This window comes from Venturia canescens, chromosome 9 (assembly GCF_019457755.1).
Source record: "Venturia canescens isolate UGA chromosome 9, ASM1945775v1, whole genome shotgun sequence".
Lineage (NCBI taxonomy): Eukaryota > Metazoa > Arthropoda > Insecta > Hymenoptera > Ichneumonidae > Venturia > Venturia canescens.
The window spans coordinates 11613335-11632394 of NC_057429.1; the positions used below are offsets into that span (position 1 = coordinate 11613335).

A 19060-nucleotide genomic window follows, 5' to 3' on the forward strand; every position below is an offset into this window, starting at 1 on the left:
GGCTGAGATACGAGGCTCGAATTGGTCAACGCTAAGGCAGAATTCCCGAAGAGCTATTCGACAGGCTACGATGAAATTTCATGCCGCATCTTCCGATAACGAAATCCGAAATTGCCGTAAAAATTTCCTCCACTTTCTAGAGGATTCCCGACGGAGGAAAATCTTCGGTGTCGATTCGCGAAAAAGTCAAAATCTCCTACAGAAGCCAAGATTTTTTACCATTGGAAGGCGACGAGGCCGCAGAAGCCGAAGTCTCGTGATCGCCGGACGACGATCTGGCGTTTGGCTCCGGCGTTTTTTTCGGCTTTCTCTTCCTCGTTTGAATGCCATCTTTCCGCATGGCCAACGGTCGATTCACACCGTGGAGCTTGAAGTAAAGACCGCAAGCGTTGCACACCGGCTCGCCCTCGTTGTTACGCCTCCAAAGGGTCGTCGTTCGGGTACCGCAATTCGTACAGCACAGCCCCAGTCGTCTTGTAGCTGTCTGGAATTCGGAGATCTGTCCCATTCGATAATTACGTATGCCGATCGTATTACGAGATTTTTTATTTACTATTTAACTTATAAATGCCGCCAACTCGCTTATTTATTAAGCCATTTTCGACCTTGACACAGCTTTTCCCTTTTCAAGGTTTCGTCATTATAAATTCATTTTTTCATTCAAATGTTGGAAGTTGATCGAAAAAGTAAGTTTTTGGGAGAGAAATCAATCGTGAATCAATTTTTATATTGAAATTTTAATCGACTTTTCATTTGATTAGTTTTTTTTTAAATTAATTTCATTGTAATATGAATTATTTGAAAAATCACTTTATCACGTGAAAATCAATGAAACGATCAATTAAAAATTTTATGAAAAAATTCATTCTCGATTCGTTTCTTACGTTAAAGAATTGTTAAATTCAATTGATTTTTTGATTTTTTCTATCGGAAAATTTTTTCTTAAAGTTTACATTAATTCTTTATTTTAATCTATTTTCAGTATAATTTTTGTGAGTTACGTTGTGATTGTCGCATGAAGAAGGTATTTCAATAAAATGGATTTTCTTGGCATAATTGCTTATTTTCAATCGGCATCTACCAATGAATTCAATTACGACGGGACGATTGAGTTAATTGGGAATATACTTACAAGGCGTTTTGAGGGCTTGATGAGTGGTCGATTCATCCCATTCATTTTGTGATAGAGGCCGCACGCGTTGCACAAATAATGTCCAGTTCCGTCCCGTCGCCACAGAGGGGTTGATATTGCTCCGCAGTTGACGCACTCGCGGCCTTCGGCGAACTGGAAATCCATCGCTGTATCTAAAAGAGATATCGCATTCGGGATCATTAAAATATAATAAAACAAACATGAAATTAATCGAGAGTGACGATTTCCCAGTTTCTCGATCTCCCGAGCGAATTTTCTTCAAAATCGCGCTCACTTTTGACCCTACTATTTGCGCGATCTCTCGATCACCAGTTGCGACGATTTCAGAATGAAATAATTGCAGCTCCGGGCTCTCTTGAGGGCGCACGAAGGTCGTCGCGATCAAGGTCGAAGGAAACGTGATCGAGAAAAGTCTTGAGACGAAGGATTCGACGAAGACACGGGGGCAAGGAAGACACGAATGTGTAAGAGTCTCGAATAAAGAGTGGTTGGATAATCGAGCAATGATAATTTGCTGAACGGCAGTGATAACTCGAAACGAGGAGTGATAACTCGACGATAATTTGTTCACCGATAGGTAAGAATCAAATGGTAAGTAACAAGTAATACTTTGGCCTACATCTCTGTGGATGATTTCATTAGAGCGAGATGAGTCTAAAAATAGACGGCAGGCGTAGGCGTGTAAAGATCCAAATCAGCGATTGCCAGTAGCGAATTATTTCATGGGTTGTAGACTCTTTGAAGCGGCGACTAGGTAAAGAAGCCGTTTGTGCAAAAAGCTGTTTGAAAAAAAGAGAGGGAGAGAGCGGGAGGCCGAAGGAAATAAAAGAAGGTTTCTTATCGATAGAACGTCAAAACGGTAATGGAAAAGTCTAATAAACCCGGACACTCTTGTTCAATATATTTCCTCTAATTATATCGAGGAATGACTCGATTGGAAATCATTAATTCCGATGTGCCAGTAAATGGGAGATAGATTTGTGATCGAAAAGCAGATATTATAATACATTCGTTTGGCTTAACATCCTTCAGCCTGCCTTTCTAAATACACGATATAAAACACACACGAGAACATAGACACGCCGCATGAGAGCTCGCCCGAGAGTATAAATATTTTATTTTTATGCTAATTTCTGCTACGGAGTGTAGCCGGACCATTTAAATTCAAAGTTTATTTTACTATGCCCGCGATGTGACGACCAGGCAATTTAGTAAAAAAGCGAATAAAAACAACCGGGGGAAAATAAAAAAAAATAAAAAAATAAAAAAAAGGGGCGGGGGGGGGGGGGGAAAGAAAACGAAGGAAGAAAAAATCACGCATAGCTTGAGCCTTAGTGTGTTTTATTTTATAGACCGTGTGCTCGCTGATCAACAACGGCCTCTGCCATCTGGGTGTCCTGACGAGGACTTGCTCGACGACAACGATGGATCAATATTCCCAGCTCGCTTGGAAAACACCCGTACGCCTCGATCCCTCCCTCCCAACAACAATTAAACCTGCGCAACCTTCGACACGGTTTCTCTTGGCGACAAAAAACCTCTTTGATCGATCAACAAATTTTCTGTAAAAATTTTCTCTCATCTAATTTCGTGTACTTTTTTTTTGACGACTTCGATAAAGGGAACGGGAAAAGACAGGAAGGGAACCTTGCCAAGGTACGTCGAATATAAATTCAGCGTTTTATACAGCATAGATTTCAATTTAGCTGAACTTCAGTAACGAGCGTTTAGCAAAACGTGTTTTTTAGGTACTCCTTGACATATTTTTTGATGCCGCAAATTGGGGCACTCGAAATTTGGACTGATTTCTAACCTCTGAGAAGCCGCGGTTATATAGCAAGAGCTTCTGCTTTTCCCATTTTTACAACTTCCATCGTTAATATCTCTTTTAAGGTATTCCTTTCACGAACCCGAATATTCTACAAATAAGTGATTTTAAATAATAGTAAAGTCAAAAAGTGCATGCGAACAGATTGGCGAAATTCCAGGTCAGGTTGTCGAACATTTAACAAAGAACGAACACACTCCGAAAATGGTAAAATTTATACAGGAGCTTATGGAGATTTCATCATCATATTTCTATTCAATAAATCTTTTTATTATTATTATTTTTCCAGCGTTAACTATAAGCTGCTATCAATACAGCATTAAATAGTTGTCTTGTCTTATTACAATGTTTTGGTTTAGAGGGCATATTCATTTATTTGCACTGCTCTACGTATCTTGTTTTTTTTAAATATCACGCAGCTTTCACACTCACATACATTGACACATACGCATCCTTAGATTGACATATAGGTCTTATTTTTATGATGTTATTATAAGGATTTTATACATTGTTCTGGAATCTTTCTATTATGTCGAGTGTTTTGAATTTCTTCAGCCTTCTGATTGATTGTGTTTCCTCTGTTGAGGAGATTTTGCGCTAGCACATTCGGGTGATTTGCGAGTCTTTGCTCATAGCTCGTGCTTAGTTTTCGGGCCGTCTCTTTCACTGTTTCAACATCTTTATGGAGATTTTTATTTGTTATATAGTATGGTGCATTCGCGACTACTCTGAGGGCTTTAGATTGAAATCTTTGCAGGATTTCGATGTTCGAATTGCCGCAAGCAATTCAATAATTCGTGTACTAAGTCATTCTAAATGGAATCCATAGCGACGATAAAAATAAAGGGTGATCGAATGCTTAAGGTCACTCCTGCACTGCATGCTAGTCAAGTGCTAAATTTTAAAAACGCTTTTAGACCGAGTTTATTGCACCAAGTCTCATTTTGTTCCTCAACCGATCTTCTACGAATTCACCACGTACATTTTCATTTAAACTCATTCCTGAGAAAAATTATGAATGAAAAAGTTTTTTCACTTAATGAACAATTAGGCGCAACGGTGAAACGATCAAGTTAAAAGAACAACTACATGGTGGATTCATAGAGGACCGGTTGACGAACAAAATGAGACTCGTTGCAATAAAATCGATCAAAAAACGAAGACAATTCTTTGAAAAACAGCAGTGAAAATGTGTCAGCGTGGAAATTTGCATTTATCAGTTGATGCTTTTGCAAAACTAGCGTTTTTAATATTTTTACATCTTTATAAGATATGCTGTAATACAAATCCACTAACGATACATTCAATCGGTACGTTAAACTTGGTCTAAAAACGTTTTGAAAATTTAGCACTCATTTGACTAGCATGCAGTACAGGAGTTACCTTAAAAGAGATATTAACGATACAAGTTTGAAAAATGGCAGAAGCAGAAGCTTTTCGTATATAACCGCAGCTTCTCAGAGTTTAAGAATCAGTCCAATTTTCGAGTGGCCAAATTTGCGCCACCAAAAAATACGCTCATGCGAGAGGAATACCTTAAACTTATTTTTTCTATCTGTGAGACAGTTTGTATCAGGAATTTAGAATTATTTAGTACAATAAAATTATTGAACAGAAATGTGACGATGGAATCCTCTATAAAGCTCTCGTATAAATTTTACGACCTTTCAAGTTTTCATTCTTCGTTGAATGTTCGATAACCTGACCTGAAATTTCGTCAATCTATTCGCATGCACTTTTACTTCACTGTTATTTAAAATCACTTATTTGTAGAATATTCGGGTTCGTTAAAGGAATACCTTAACATTCTGTTGGAAAAAAGTTCGAAACACTCCAGCAGCATTCGTCGTTTCCCATTTCTTCGATTCTTCACAAAGAATCTCCGCGGGGACAAATATTCGTTCGGTATCAGAGTGGCAGTTCTTTTCGGAAAATACACTCAGTCAGTAAGATAAGCGACGAGGATGATTAAAGTTCAGATTAACTGATCGGGCGTAACGCGAGCACGCGGCCAACCACTTTTGCCACCGCTTCTGCTCTTCGCCTCTGCGTACCCGCTGACGAAAAGTCAATTCTGGGCTGGACTCGAGCCCCATTATATAAACACACACATCCAACGCATTATATATGCACGATTAAACGTGGATCCTGAGAACCAACAGAAGCAGCGTGCTCTCGAGGAGAGATGGAAAGAGACGCAAGCCACACATTGCGCAGCTTCAATCCGCAGCCGCACTGCAGCCTCACGCTCTTCAAAGAGGCCCGCTATCACTTATCCATGATGCACATGGCCAGCCAACGAACCGCACCCTCCTCAGAGTTATTGCTCCCTTTCTGGCTACCTTAAATTAAAAAAAAATCCCTTTTATCCACTACAGAATGACGAACGACGATGTTCTTTGCTCTGACGAGAGCGTTGCGGCGAGTTGCTGGAAAAATTCGTATTTTCCAGCAAATTTCTTCAGTTTCTTTAAGCCACTGTGAACATTAATTTCTTCACACTCCAGAACTTTCGTCTTTAACTTGTCGAAAGAAAAAGTCATCAATGGGAAAGTGCGCGAGCACCTTCGTCCGAAAATCTTCCGAGTAATGGTTCGAAGCAAATTTTCCTGCTTTTAGTAGCCGGTTTTCAAGAATCTCCTCAAAGTAGGCAACCTTCTTTGCGCGCATCAATGTATCGAACCGCCGAAAACTTTTCCATCATTTCGATGACTCGGGCATCAAAAACGGACGTTCTCGCCAATGGAAAAAGTTATTGGAAGATGAAGCTTCGTCCGGTCACATCGAGAGTAAACCGAACACAGCTGCGGATGGAGAATTTTTTCTCCAATTTTCCGCGCGATCGCGTTTCGTGAGCTGGCTCTTCGCGTCGGACATATCCCAGGTACAGAATTCTCGTCGATGGGAATGGAGAGGAGCCGAGGATGAGTTGTGAGCCGCGAAGAATCTCTGATAACGAGAGAAAGAGAAAAAGAGAGTTCCAGACGCGCACATGGGTAATGGAAACGCGTTTTAAGAGGTTGGGTCAGAGGGCGCGTTCGAGATACTTTTTTCCTCTTCACTCCAAGTACATACATTCGTCGACTCGTACTCCTTTTCTACTCCGATGGGTAAGAAGAAGCTGGACGAAAAAAAACGTGAGAAAGTGCCAGGCGAGTTTTCCTATTTCACTGACGTTCCTTTCGGAGTTATTCTCAAGTTCAAATGAACGTTCCGATGCAACTCCGCGTAGAAGAATGTTTGCTGATTGATGCAGCAGTAAAAAATAAGTGAGCGAGAAGTTGTGGTTCTTTGAAAACGATAAATTCGTCGAGAAGAACTTTAAGTTTAGTAACAAGGACAAGCAAAGAATTTGCAGAAAATTCTGCCGATACTTTTACTTCTTTTAAGATTCTTCCTGATATAAAAAACCCACAAAAAGTGCATCTGCTCTATTGAATGGTCTTCGAACTGAGGCGTCGAAACTAATAAGGCTCGATGCTTTTTCTATAAACCATTATGCGTCGAGTTATTGGTGGCATTTTTTCATTACTAGCCAGTTTTTTTAGACAAATATATCATGTTTGTCAAATTGTGAAAAAAATGAAAATTCAATCGAACTTACACTAGGTGATTTTGATAAGAATGCTCATGAATTGCAATCCATAAATTTTGCTTTCTAATTTATTTTTATTATTCTGTAATGAAGTATTTGACAAAGCAATTTAAATAAATTAAGTCATTGATTGCATTATCCAACTGCTTGTAGATGAAATAAGCTCTAGAATGGAATGTAAGACTATAATTGTATGAAGGAACCATTAGAAACAATTTTATAGTGAATAAATACAATGAAAATTATAATTCATATGTGGCTATTTTAATATTGAAAACTTTAAAAGACGAAAAATCATTTCATTGTGACTAAATGTTGGTTTTTCCTTGCGTGCCTGTCATTTTTTAATAAGCGTATGGAATTTTACAGGTTATTAAGGATCAAATATTTTCCAATGTGTCTATGTTTGTCCAGAATTTTCGAATCACCAATTATTCAAATTCCAATCGAATCCGGTAAGTAATAGGGAACTCAGCAGATTCTGCGTTTGAAGCACTTTTTAAGCAACACTAACCCATCTATTCATGAAATAAGTCACACTCTATCGGCGATCCTCACATTGCTAGTTTCCATTGCTTAGTAGTTCGGCTGTTCCACGACTAGTCAAGTTTGCAACTACTTTATAGTGATTAGTTTCGAGCCTAAATTATTAATAAAATTAATAAACACTCACATTGAGAATATTTTTATCATAAGAATGTAATAAAATGCTTTAAAAATATCATAAAAGATGAAATTTACACTTCAACTTGACTAGCTAATGATTGAGTCGGTACCGGTGACACTTTAAATCTAGGCAACATTTTTATTGTGCGAAAGAAAGTTTATATCGGTGTAATGGCATCGAGGAAAAGGAATGATCAGTTCTTAAAAAAAAAAGCGAAGCTACTAAACGAATGAAAGCACGTGAGTCAGTCTCGAAAAAAAATTTCATGAAATTCCCGTGATTCCCGAATTTGTCCGAAGCTCGATCAGCTGTTACCGGCAGTCCAACGCAATGACTGACATCCGCTTTCGACGCGTCAAAAACTCAAGTGTTTTTCATCTTTTTTCTTTCTTAAAAGCCCTGTAAGTTAATTTTTTTTTAAAGCAACGGAATCTGTGATAAATTTTCTTCCCGATACAAACTTTTCCAAAGCTCCAAAACCGTACAATTTTTTCACAATTAATATTATTGCGAGTTCTCCCATAAGGTAGCGTGTTATAAACTCAAAATTGTAAATGAAAAGATTCAAAAAAATATAAGAAAAAAATAAGAAAAAAAAAAATAAATAAAGTAGTCCTAATCTAAAGTAAAACTAATCACTACAAAGTAGTTGCAAACTTGACTAGTCATGGAACGGCTCAGTGAAAATGAATTCGAGAGAAATTTCGTCATCCCAGCTAAAGCTGCTGCTGCTCTCACGACTCCATCAAAGCCACAATTACAACTTAACGAAGCTTATGACGAAGCGGAATAATATTGAATAATCAAAACGAATGTGAGCATTTTCAACTCTTTCATCGCCTTAATAAAAGAATCAATGTAAAAGTAATAATCATCCCATCATTAAGAATGTATCAGCGATTATCGCTGCAATAAGATTCTGCGAGAAAAAGTTTCAAACCGTGACCGTTTACGGGTTAAATATTATTTCCTGCAACACTTTTCACGCTCGAGAAACGCTTGTTTTTGTTAGTTCGCGTCCAAAGGAAAAACGAGCACGATTCTTGTTATCCGAAGCCTCTTCTTTCATACCCGTTTGAACGTATCTCTTTCTCTTCCACCCACGCTTTTCACTCGATATTTCCATCGCGTTGTTCGTTGTATAATACCATATCGTAGAAGTATAATAAACATGCCGCGTGCCTGAGAGTGCAAAAGTATTCTATTTCAATGAGAGAAAAACAAGAGAAAAGGGAAAGAGAGAGAGAGAGAGAGAGAGAAGGTTCGCCTAAAGTGCACATGTGCCGGGGTGTACGTCGGTGCGAGTATGTAACGAGCAATTTCGAGGGAAGCCTTTACCTTTTGGCATATAAAGCGTTCGTTACGACGAGTACTCGACGATCCCCCGGACTCTGTCGAGTCTCGAGGTCTCGAAATAGATCGTCTATGCGCCTGTTCCTCGAGAGCTTTAAATTTATTAAGGACTCCGAAGCAACACTTCCCCATCAAATATTGCGCTCGATGCTTCTTATCACTTATTTCCTTCTCGTTAACTCGAGCGCGAGAGTACTCGAAGGGGTTTTCGATCACTGGAAAATTGACCCTGCGAATCAAGTATCTGGGCAAATGGGCTCGAGGCATGCACCGGAAAAAGCTGCCGAGGGATGAAAATTTTCGACAAACTATTCGCTCCCAAGTTCGAGAGTTCTCGTGACTTATTCTTCTAGCATCGAATCGAATTTGACGAATCGGTAGGCAATAGGCGACAAAGCGCAAAGGGAAAGCTCCCCATAAAAATTGTAGGATAAAAAAACTTTTGGAGCATCGCTCGATGCCCTGGGAAGGAGGAAAAGACATTTTTGAGAGTGACGAATGGTGCTCACCATAAGGGGAAGCTCTTTGAAATCCAGCACCGTCGTAAGCCCGCCACGAGGACATCATCGCGACATTTTGAGCATAAAACGGGGACGCCGCGGCTAGGCTCGTGTGCGGATGTCCGGTGTGAGGATGGGCCGAGTGCGGATGACCGTGAGCGGTGTGCGGTCCCATGCCACCCCCCGAACCGCCTGTATGACTCGCGAGTGCGTGATGAGCGGCGTAGCTGTCTACCCCGTGTTGCCATGACGCCGTTTTCTCCCTTGAAAAGATGATGAATACTTTTTTCAAGCAACAAACCAATAAATGTCAAAAAAATCGGCGTTGTGAGCCCTTCCGTGTGAAATTCCGGAGGGGAATCCGCATGAGTGAACAATCGCGCGTGAACGAGTTAAACACGCGGTTGAATTAAAATTGAAATGCAATGAAAAAGACCGTTAATAGAAATGAGACACGAAGCAAAATCTTCGATGTTGAGGCACTCGCTGCTCGTTTTCGAGCCTGTATTTAAAGTGAAACTGACATAAAACAAGTGTAACTACTGAGATTGGCCTAGTTTATCGAACCCCCTGCGATTAGCTTCGTATTTCGTAGCCATATTTCATATTTTATTGTCAGCTTCGAGGCCCTGGTGCGAAACTCACATTGTTTTTGAAATACGCCCGTGTCTCCGATAAGAATGTGTTTCTTTTATCAACAAATAATGAACTATCTTAATCCGCTATAAACAGCTGTATCCATATTTATATGCATATGTAAATGTACCATGCGGGCGAAGCGGAACCAGGAAACGAGTGATACTGGGCAGCGGTTGCAGCCGATGGAATCGCCGGCCTCGAGGAAGGCACGTAAACCGGTGCCTGCAGTCCTTGCTGGCCTGGATGTTGTTGCTGTTGCTGTTGCTGCGATTGTTGTTGGTATTCCGATCCCGCGCCATACCCGCCGCTGCTGCTACCGTGGAACATCCTCTTCCCTCGCCCTCCCTTTTAACCCTTGTTAGCACCACCGCGGTCGCGTCATTTGCTGCAAATCAAACCAAATCGAACGAAATTAACTGCAAAATCACACTTTGCCCGCGCGCTCTCAAACTTCGTTTATTCCTCATTCAAATCGATATTAAAAAAACCCACTTTCTGTCGCAGCGGCTCACATATTCGTTTTTTATAGCGAAAAGCAAGTATTTTTCTTCGGTTTCATTTCATAATTAGTTTCACAAATATACCAATAGAAAAATGAGAGTTTTACCTCGAAATGAATCAGGCATTAGCAGGTAAATGGCAGTGCTTTTACTTTATTGGTAGATTGTTTTTTAGTGCACTGGGTGCGGTTGCGAATTTTTTCCTGGGTACGATTGTGACGCGAGTTATCGACGACCCAGAGCGCTGTTTTTGTAGCGTGTGGGTACATTTTTTGTGCGTGACAAAGCTACGATGGGATGAAAAATAGGATCCATCACGTTTTTCAGCGTACTAAAACAGAATTCAAGCTCCAAATTGAGAATTTCTGGTTGAAACGTTCCCAGATTTTATTTCTGCTGTTGCAAACTTCTAATTGGTTTCTAAAAAATTTTTATTGCAAATAATGTGATTTCGAACCATATTCGAGTATTTTTTTAACGTGTCGCAGCCATCCTTGGGATGTGGTCGGTTGCGACAATTTTCCTTTTTTTCCAATCCAACTTAGGGATATAATTGTAATTTGTATAAGTATACCAATGTACACATTACATTAAACAATAATTTCGTACGAAAATCGTCCTCCCCTACAGAAACCTTTGATCGTACACCCACAATCGTTGAGGTACGAGACGAAAGAATTCGACCAACGAGAATTTCATACGTAAAATTGCGGTGTTTACAGCAACTTAGGATATCAGTAGATCCATGATAATCGTTGTGAATGACGAATTCGAAGATTTTTCTCACACTAAATAAAAAATTAAAAAAAAAGAAAAAAAAACAATTTTCCTAGTTTGTTTCTGAAAAAACGACCAGGCGCGAATATTAATCATTTTTATTCCACATTGAAGATCGGATTGGAGGAATCGACGATATTTCATCGATACCTCGTGCCTGGGCATTCAGAAAGTCTCGTTTTAACGGAAAATGGCAAAAAGAAGCGAAGATCGAGTGAGCGAAAGAGCACGAAACTCGTCGGTTACCAACAGCCTGAGAATGGTCGCGCCATGAATAACTCGAAGTGAGAATATCATTTGAATAGAAATGTTGAAGGTGAGTGAAGTGTTTTACGGAGCTTCGTTGAAAATGGAGCCGAAGAAGCGAGCGCTGCATCGCGTCCGCAATGGCGGATGAGCTCTCGGAGCGAGACTATCGCGGGAAGAGACCGTTTTTTCTAACGTCCTTGCCGCAAAATCGCTGCAGAATGTGCTCGGTTACCGAGTGAGAATAACCGCAAGAGATATCCGTGTACGCGGAGTAAATTCTACGGTGAAATGGCGTCCCGAAGGCCGCCTACGCTCCCGAGCAACGACTCGGCCAATTTTTGCTCAACTGAAACTCGCACCGTGCGCATATATAGAGAACTTTAGTGCATTGGAATATACAGGCAAAAGCAGTATCGTTCGAAGGATACGGAGGGAGTGTATAAATGGTTTTCCGAAGGGCCTCGTCCGGGCACCTCGTATTCCGAAGTACGTATGTATACGTGATACACGGAACAGTCTCGCATCTCGCAGTCCTCGGAGATTCGATTCCCTAACGAGAGGATCCCATACGGGAGACTCCTCGACGGAAATCGTTTCCTCGCTGTCGCCGCGACCCTCAATCCTACTCTGCGCATGGTTATTCGATTTCGGCAGGTCTTTTCCTCCGTCGGGGTGAGTTTCCTCATCGAGCACTCTCATATACTTGTGGAAGAATCTTAGAGCAGCCAAGTTTTAAAGTTTTATTGGGAAGAAACGGCTCGATCGAGCCCCATTTCGATAGCCGCGGCTCGCGGAACGGCGTCGCCGGGAGAGGAGAAAATTCTGAGGGTTTCGGGAGAAGCCACCGCTGCCACAGCGAATCCTCGACGCTCACAAAGGGCTCTCCAACGTGCACATCTACACCGGTGCATATCCACACGAAAGAGAAACGGGCGAGAGGGCAACAGGATGGGAATCGAAGTGAGAGGAAATGAGGCGAAAGAGCGCAGACGCGTCTCCACCTCCGGCTCCTCAAGGCTTGGACCATGAATCGAAGATAGCACGGATAGCGGCCATCGCGGACGCGGAATACGCGCCCGTGTAGGCGGGACCAAAGAGAATCTCCCAGAGGTGCGCCGGCTCCCCTCTGCTCACACCCCAAATCTCTCTTTCACCTTTCTAACCCTCCCAAACCCTGCTCAATCCCTCCAACGTGTTTTCCCTCTCGAACCGTTTCGCCGAGGCGGCCTTAAGACCTCCGGAATTCCAGCTTTTTCTCCTTACTTTTACAACTCGACTATTTTTTCCCCGCTAAAGTTCCGCGACTCCAGCCAGTGAATCGCAGTGAAATCTCGTCCCGCAAAAAGCTCCCTCCGACGAGTTATTCTACGAGCATTCTTCCTCCTTTCTCGCTTTCGTTGAACCTCGCGTTTTCGGTCGATCGTCGCATGAGCTGTGCAGAAGTGGGAAAATGTAAAAACTACTTCTCCGGAGTCGGCTGCGAGCACCATCCAGCAGACTCGAGATCAAATAACATTACGTTACATTTGATACCGCGGAGCGATAAACCAGTCGCCCGCGCGCTTACGAATTCTCGTACGCCGAAGAAGCACTATATAAATATATAAAATATATGAAATGCATACAACATGAGTGTATGCATGCTCGCCAGCCGAAGCACGGTAATTTAATTGCGATCATAAATTAAATATCGTTCAGCGACGGAACGCTTATAAATTCCGATACGCGTTGCTCTCGGTGCTCGCAAACACATACTCCAGCATTATGTGTGTGTGTGTGTGTGTGTGCATGAATCTCGTATGAATGATGCACAAACCCGGTGGTAGGTTCGTGTACGTACAAAAATGTCATCGGTAAGGAGCGATTAGATAATGGGAGGCGATGTACAAGGTGCTGATGCCCAGAAAATCTCGTTCGTATCCGCGTAAATGAAGCAAGTTTTGTGAGTTTTATTTTGCCATTGGAGAGCCGAGCAACGCTATGACGGAGCAGGAAAGAATTTGAGGAGATAAAAGATTCAGTGTCGAAATAATAATCTCGATACCGAAACTGTGCAGGAGCCGATGAAATTTTGGAGTGTTTGTGTTACGTTAGAAAAGAGGGGGAAAGCTGGAAAATTTACTCGTTGATGATTCGTTGTTGGAATTAACCACTTGGCGGACTCCTCGCGCAGGCACCCCGCGATAAATTTCTTTGTTTTTCTTCAAGCTCTCGAGTTTTCCCTTGCGAGAGTGAAATACCTTGATAAATCAGCATACTTCCATTTAAACGTTTTATTTACCTGATGCATATGCGCACGCACGTATAAATATACGAATGCGGATTCTCGTTATGTATAAACTATAACTATTTATCATAAATGTGTATAATATGCAAGCAATGAGCGTGATAAAATGAAGATAGAATGCACAAGCGATGTAAAAACATAGTACGTCTCGTATAAAATAAAGTTGCGGTGAAAAGTTTAAAGATAACTCGTATCATTAATGACCGGGAATAAAAGTACAATGTTTCGGAATAGCTGCTTGCGCTACGAAATCAATGACCGAGGTATGCGTCACGGATTGCAAGCTCCAAGATCACGGTACGGTGCGTTATTGCAGGCGGGGAGTGTGAAACTCGGTAAACTCGACATCGTTAGTGATCATAATGCTAAAGAGCGCTGACGGCGTTCGAGCACTAACTTTCCTTGCATTGGATATATACTCGAGGAAAAATCTCTGCGCGAAACACTCCCACACGATGGAATAAAATGGTAGCAGCGAGATTTAAAAGTTTTTATAAAAATCCTTAAATTCGCACTTTTTGGGGGATGAATTGAGATCGTGGAAAGTAAAAGCGATGAGGATTGAGCTGACGATGGGATCGGGAATCGTTCGGATAATTGTGTCGATTCGATTTTCAAGTTTGAAAGTTCGGACGATAAATTTCAGGAGGATGAAAAAATGGCTTTTTTCAATTTCGTAAATGAATAAGGAGTCGGAGCGCTCGAACTACATCGCAGCTTGCTCTTAGAATACCTCAAGCAACTTTCTTAGCATAACTCATATTCATACACGTCAGAGTCTCGAGGCTCGTGCACGCGAGCAATATAAATTAACGCTTCAAGCTCCCCAGCAATTCCTCTATTTCTTCTAAAGTTTCTCTAATCCGGTAACGCGAGTTTCAAAACGCCGTAGACCCACCTGCGTTGAATGCTCGCGTATTGCACTTGTTCAGTTGTTTTCAGTTTCCGAATTTGGATAAATCACTCGAAACAACTTCTCCGATTCGTTAAGGTTTCACGAACCCGAATATTCTACAAATAACCGATTTTAAGTGACAGTAAAGTAAAAGTGCATGGGAATAGATTTGCGAAATTTCAGGTCAGGTTATCGGACATTTAACAAAGAATGAAAACTCCGAAAATCGTAAAATTTATACGGGAGCTTATGGAGCAGATTTCATCATCACATTCGATAATAATTCATCTACTAAATCATTCTAAATTCCTGATACAAACTGTTTCACAGATAGAAAAAAAAGTTAGAAAAAGAAGTTAGAAAAATGGCAAGAGCTTTTCCTGTATAACCGTGACTTTTGAGGGGTTAGGAATCAGTCGAAATTTCGAGTGCTCCAATTTGCACCACTAAAAATACGCTCATGCGAAAGGAATACCTTAATCTTCCCTGATTCATTAATTTCTATATGTTTTTCTTTTTGCCAAAAATAAAAAATCTTTAACCGTTTCGTGCATCACAGTGACGGGGTTCTCGTCTTGTCCCGAGTTCGTAAATTATTCTAGAGATTGAAGTCCCTCAAAGGTCTCGCCGACTTCAGAAAGAGATGAGAAAAAATAGATTTTCGAAATGCAATGAAATTTGGGTTGGAGTGTCGTTTCTAAACGTGTGCAGCAGCGTGTTTCCAGAGTTATCGTAGCAAATACGACTCTCCGAGCCCCCCGGTAAGAACAGGTGTAACCAAAGTGTGTGGCGTGTTCCTAGCGAGTTGCACAAACGCGCGATTCCAATAAATTGAAACTGTTATTAGCGGTGGTCCGAATGCGGCGGGTTTCCTGTCTGCGTTTTGTCGGCGACCGTTTTATTCTGACGTGTAGTATCAGGCCTTAAATCGAGGCTGGTTCGCGTACAAGAGATTTCAATGTCCAGAATTGCACCTCCTGTGAAGTTGCGGTATTGAGGAGCGATGTAAGGAGAGCATTACACGTTTTGCCGATACGCGTATAAAACGTGTTCGTTTAGTTTGTCGCGCTTGAGCGAGTGCGCCGAGACGGGGGAACCCGTTGCGAAATCGATCGCTAATAATTGAACAATTGAGAGCCCACTGTCGGCATACAATAAACTTAGTTGTGGGTCTCGAGACAGGCGAGCACAAAGCCTGCATTCGCGCTTGGCCAGCACGATTTATTGAGACGACAAATAGTTGTTAAAGTGGACAATGATTTGTGGAGTGATCGCGGGCGCGATCGTTGGTGGGTGGCGTCGTTGAGAAATGACAAATCCGAAAAATACACGGAGAGACTTTTACACGAATATTTCGGATGAATTTTCTAGAAAAATTTGCCATGTTTTTTATAACAGCGCTGTTCTATATCGCAATTCCGTTACGTTTCACCAAAGTGCATAGTAATTTTGATGCCGAAAGCACTTCTCTCAAATTTTACTATGTACGACAGGCAAAATTTAGGTCTGCGACATTCTTACATCGAGCGATGTATCGATATCCGTATGTCACTCGTGTCTTTGGCGAAATGTTATAAAAATTGGTGAATTCGACTGGACGCATGAATTTTGCTGTGTTATCGAGCAAAATTCAGTGCGGTAAAAGGAAAAATACGAAACTATGCAATTTTTCGTATGGCAGAGAGAAACGACTGCTACGTTATCCCCTAAATTTTTATCAAATCGTTTCATTATTTACTATGTTTTTAATGAAAATTCGCTCGGTGTTAATTTTTGATACAGTACAGCGCGATATTTACCACGAACTGTGGTAATGGTTCCCCAAACTTTAGCATTATTTGACACACTCTGTAGCGATTATTATTGTAATATCGATGTGGTCCGACGTTACTATAAAAACATGGTAATTTTTGCTATAAAAGTCTCTCCGTGTAGACAAGAATTGTTTGCTCCTTTCTGGAAGTTTGAGAACTCAAATTCTTGAAGCACAGTACGGCGGGTGAGGAACTGGAACGAAGCTTCGAGCCTCACCGCCGTGAAATGAAATCCTATGAAACTGGAACATTACCCGAAGGATCCTGTGCACAGTGCCGGGATTTGAAAGTTGCAAGGAATCTTATTGGGAGCCCGCCGGGGACGAGAGTATCCTCGAGTATCAGGACCGCATGCACAGCACGGCGAGAACGGGGGGAGCGGCGTGGCGCCTTGTCAGGAGTGGCCCTGGCGCCGGCTGGCTCCTGGGGCTCGCAGGCCCCGAGCTGCATTAGTGCATCTTTGGGAACAAGCGTTCGGGGCTGGCTCGAAAGCGGCGTTGGGAAGAATGGGTTTGACAGCACAGCATTGAGGCCCGGAGTAGGGCAAAGCGTGTGGCTCGGTCACGGCGAAAGGTGGGAAGAGAATGGAAGAGACTGGCTTGAGCAAAGGTACGAAGGTGTAAACAGAGTGAGTGATGCACCGGCTGGGAATATCATGACGAGAGGCAGGCAGGAACGGAGAAAGGAAGTGGCCGATGACCCGGACCGGGGGGTCAAGTCCAGTTGAGCTGCCATTGAACGGCTGGCAAAAGGAACGAGAGATTGAAAGATTGAAAGATTGGAAGAAAAAAGACACGGCAGCGAGGAGATCATGGTTATCTTTGTTTTCGGCTAAACGGCCATTGCATCGAGAAACGAAGGAAATTTTTTGCTCCGCTCAGAAATGCGGTCGGTCGCGGTAAACTGCTAATGCGTTTATTCGAGCTGGGAATCGTCGTTGCGAAGCTTCGAGCCTTTCGGTGTGAATCTGGAACATCGCGGCTGGGCCCGAGTACCGATTGGAAGTCCCCTGGGACGAAACTCGATAATAAATCGTTAAGATGTTCCCAGCGAATGGAAGAGCGCACATGTGCAAAAGCAGCAACGGCTTTTGACAAAAGTCAACGCGATCGTCAAACGCGCCATAAATAAATTCGAACACGCAAATAAGTGGACGGAGGTCCGGAGGGATTTAGTGAAAGGGATCTACGCTGGCTCCTGATGTCATCAGCCGATATACATGAGATATGGCTGTAAATGTGGATCTTTCGGTACACTCGTCTGTATAGATGTGTTGTTTTCGTGTATTGGCCGAAGAGACATTAGACGGTTTATTGATACGTCGGGAGGAGACCAGAGGCGCCGGGAGTAAGCGCGGCTCTCTCTTGTACAGCCTTTCGATAGTAGAGCCACTAATGGAGGTGCTTTCTTCGTCGTTTTTTCGGCCTTTTTTTCTCTCATTCCAACATGTACACACACACCGACGGACGGTCCCTCGGTGACGGTTCGTACGGTCGTTCGCGGATCGAGTCGACACTCGCCGGACTCTGGTCCCCTCATCAACTTCTGATGGTCCATTAAAAATGTCCTCCCGGCCAATGACTCCGGGAGGGCAATCCCATCGGCATTAGATGTTTTCCGATCGATCATCCTCCGTTCTCTCAATTATTTATTACCTCATTTTTCTAATGGCGAACATTCGTTTGTGTTTCTCATCGGCGATGATTAATATTCAGGGGTCCTTCCTGCATTCGGCTTAAATGAGGATTCTTTGCTTTCGCAGTCCTTTTCATATCTGCCGGAGAGCCTCAGCTCCGCTTTTATCGATGGTTCGAAGTGCCGAATCAATCTAGGGATGTGTCTCATTTCGGTTTCGCGTCTTTTACACCCGCGAAGCGGGTTTCTTCGAGCGCCGATGCAACGGCGCTCCTCTTCTCGCGGTCATTATTTATTCTCGGAGGAAGATAAGCTTTCGGAAAATTGCGGTGATACTGGAATCGTCGTCGGAGTGCCGCGAGTCTGGGAATTAATTGCGCGCGGGTTTCCGGAAGCGAAGCCGCAAAGCGCTCCTTCGCCGCATTCTCATAGAGCCCAAAAACAATTTCGATGTCGAGAATTCGAATTTGAATTGAACGAAACGCTCCGCGGCTCTGATCTAGCTGTGCCAGCTTTTTTCGACGAGTGGCGGATAGAGGAAGAGGGGTAAGCGACGACGCGGAGGAGACAAGAGCAAAAATCGAAAAGTAAAAGAGCCGGGACAGGATATAAATGAGAGGAACGAGGCGCCACGGCGCCGAGCTCGTAGAAGGGTTTCCTTGTATATCCCACACGCTCTCGTCCTCTTTCGTCTCACACGAGCCCGCGTAACATCCCGTGAACGTTCACGCTCACCTCTAATCCCGTTGTCCCCACCATCCACTCTTTTTCCATCTTTTTTTCACCTTTTTTCCATCCAAGATTTTTTCTCCCCTCTTCTATTCCTCCTTTTTTCGTGTCCTCTTCCTGGCTCCTTCTTTTTATCTTCGAACTCGAGACGCGCTCCGCGGTGACACAGTTGAGCCACACATTTTTTACTACCTTCTCACATTCACGCACGCTCGACAACTTTTCTTCTCAAAGTCCTTCCAGAAAATCCGGACAATAAACGTTTGTTCTAACCACTTTTCATTTTAATCATTTCCCGCCAGTATTTTCTCTCAGTACTTTCATTTTTCCTGTAAATACTCATTTCTCCGAGCTAATATAGAGACTCGTTCTCTGAGGAAGTTCACGCGGATCTAACGGAAATCGAAAATTCCAACTTTAAGAGTTTAAATTTGGAAAT

General features: G+C 42.5%; 1 protein-coding gene across 2 annotated transcripts in view; it reads right to left on the reverse strand.

Moving 5' to 3' along the window:
- Positions 1-19060, reverse strand: part of LOC122415655 (GATA-binding factor A-like) — a 63794-nt gene that overhangs the window by 1911 nt on the left and 42823 nt on the right. The window contains exons 2-5 of one of the 2 annotated variants that reach the window (XM_043427973.1): positions 9863-10120; positions 9106-9359; positions 1133-1305; positions 220-484 (exon numbers count right to left, since the gene is read on the reverse strand). In XM_043427973.1, the coding sequence (XP_043283908.1) occupies positions 220-484; positions 1133-1305; positions 9106-9359; positions 9863-10062 (892 nt within the window). In that variant the 5' untranslated portion in view covers positions 10063-10120. Of the gene's footprint in view, positions 1-219; positions 500-1132; positions 1306-9105; positions 9360-9862; positions 10121-19060 lie in introns of both variants that reach the window. The other variant, XM_043427972.1, reaches the window with a different exon arrangement.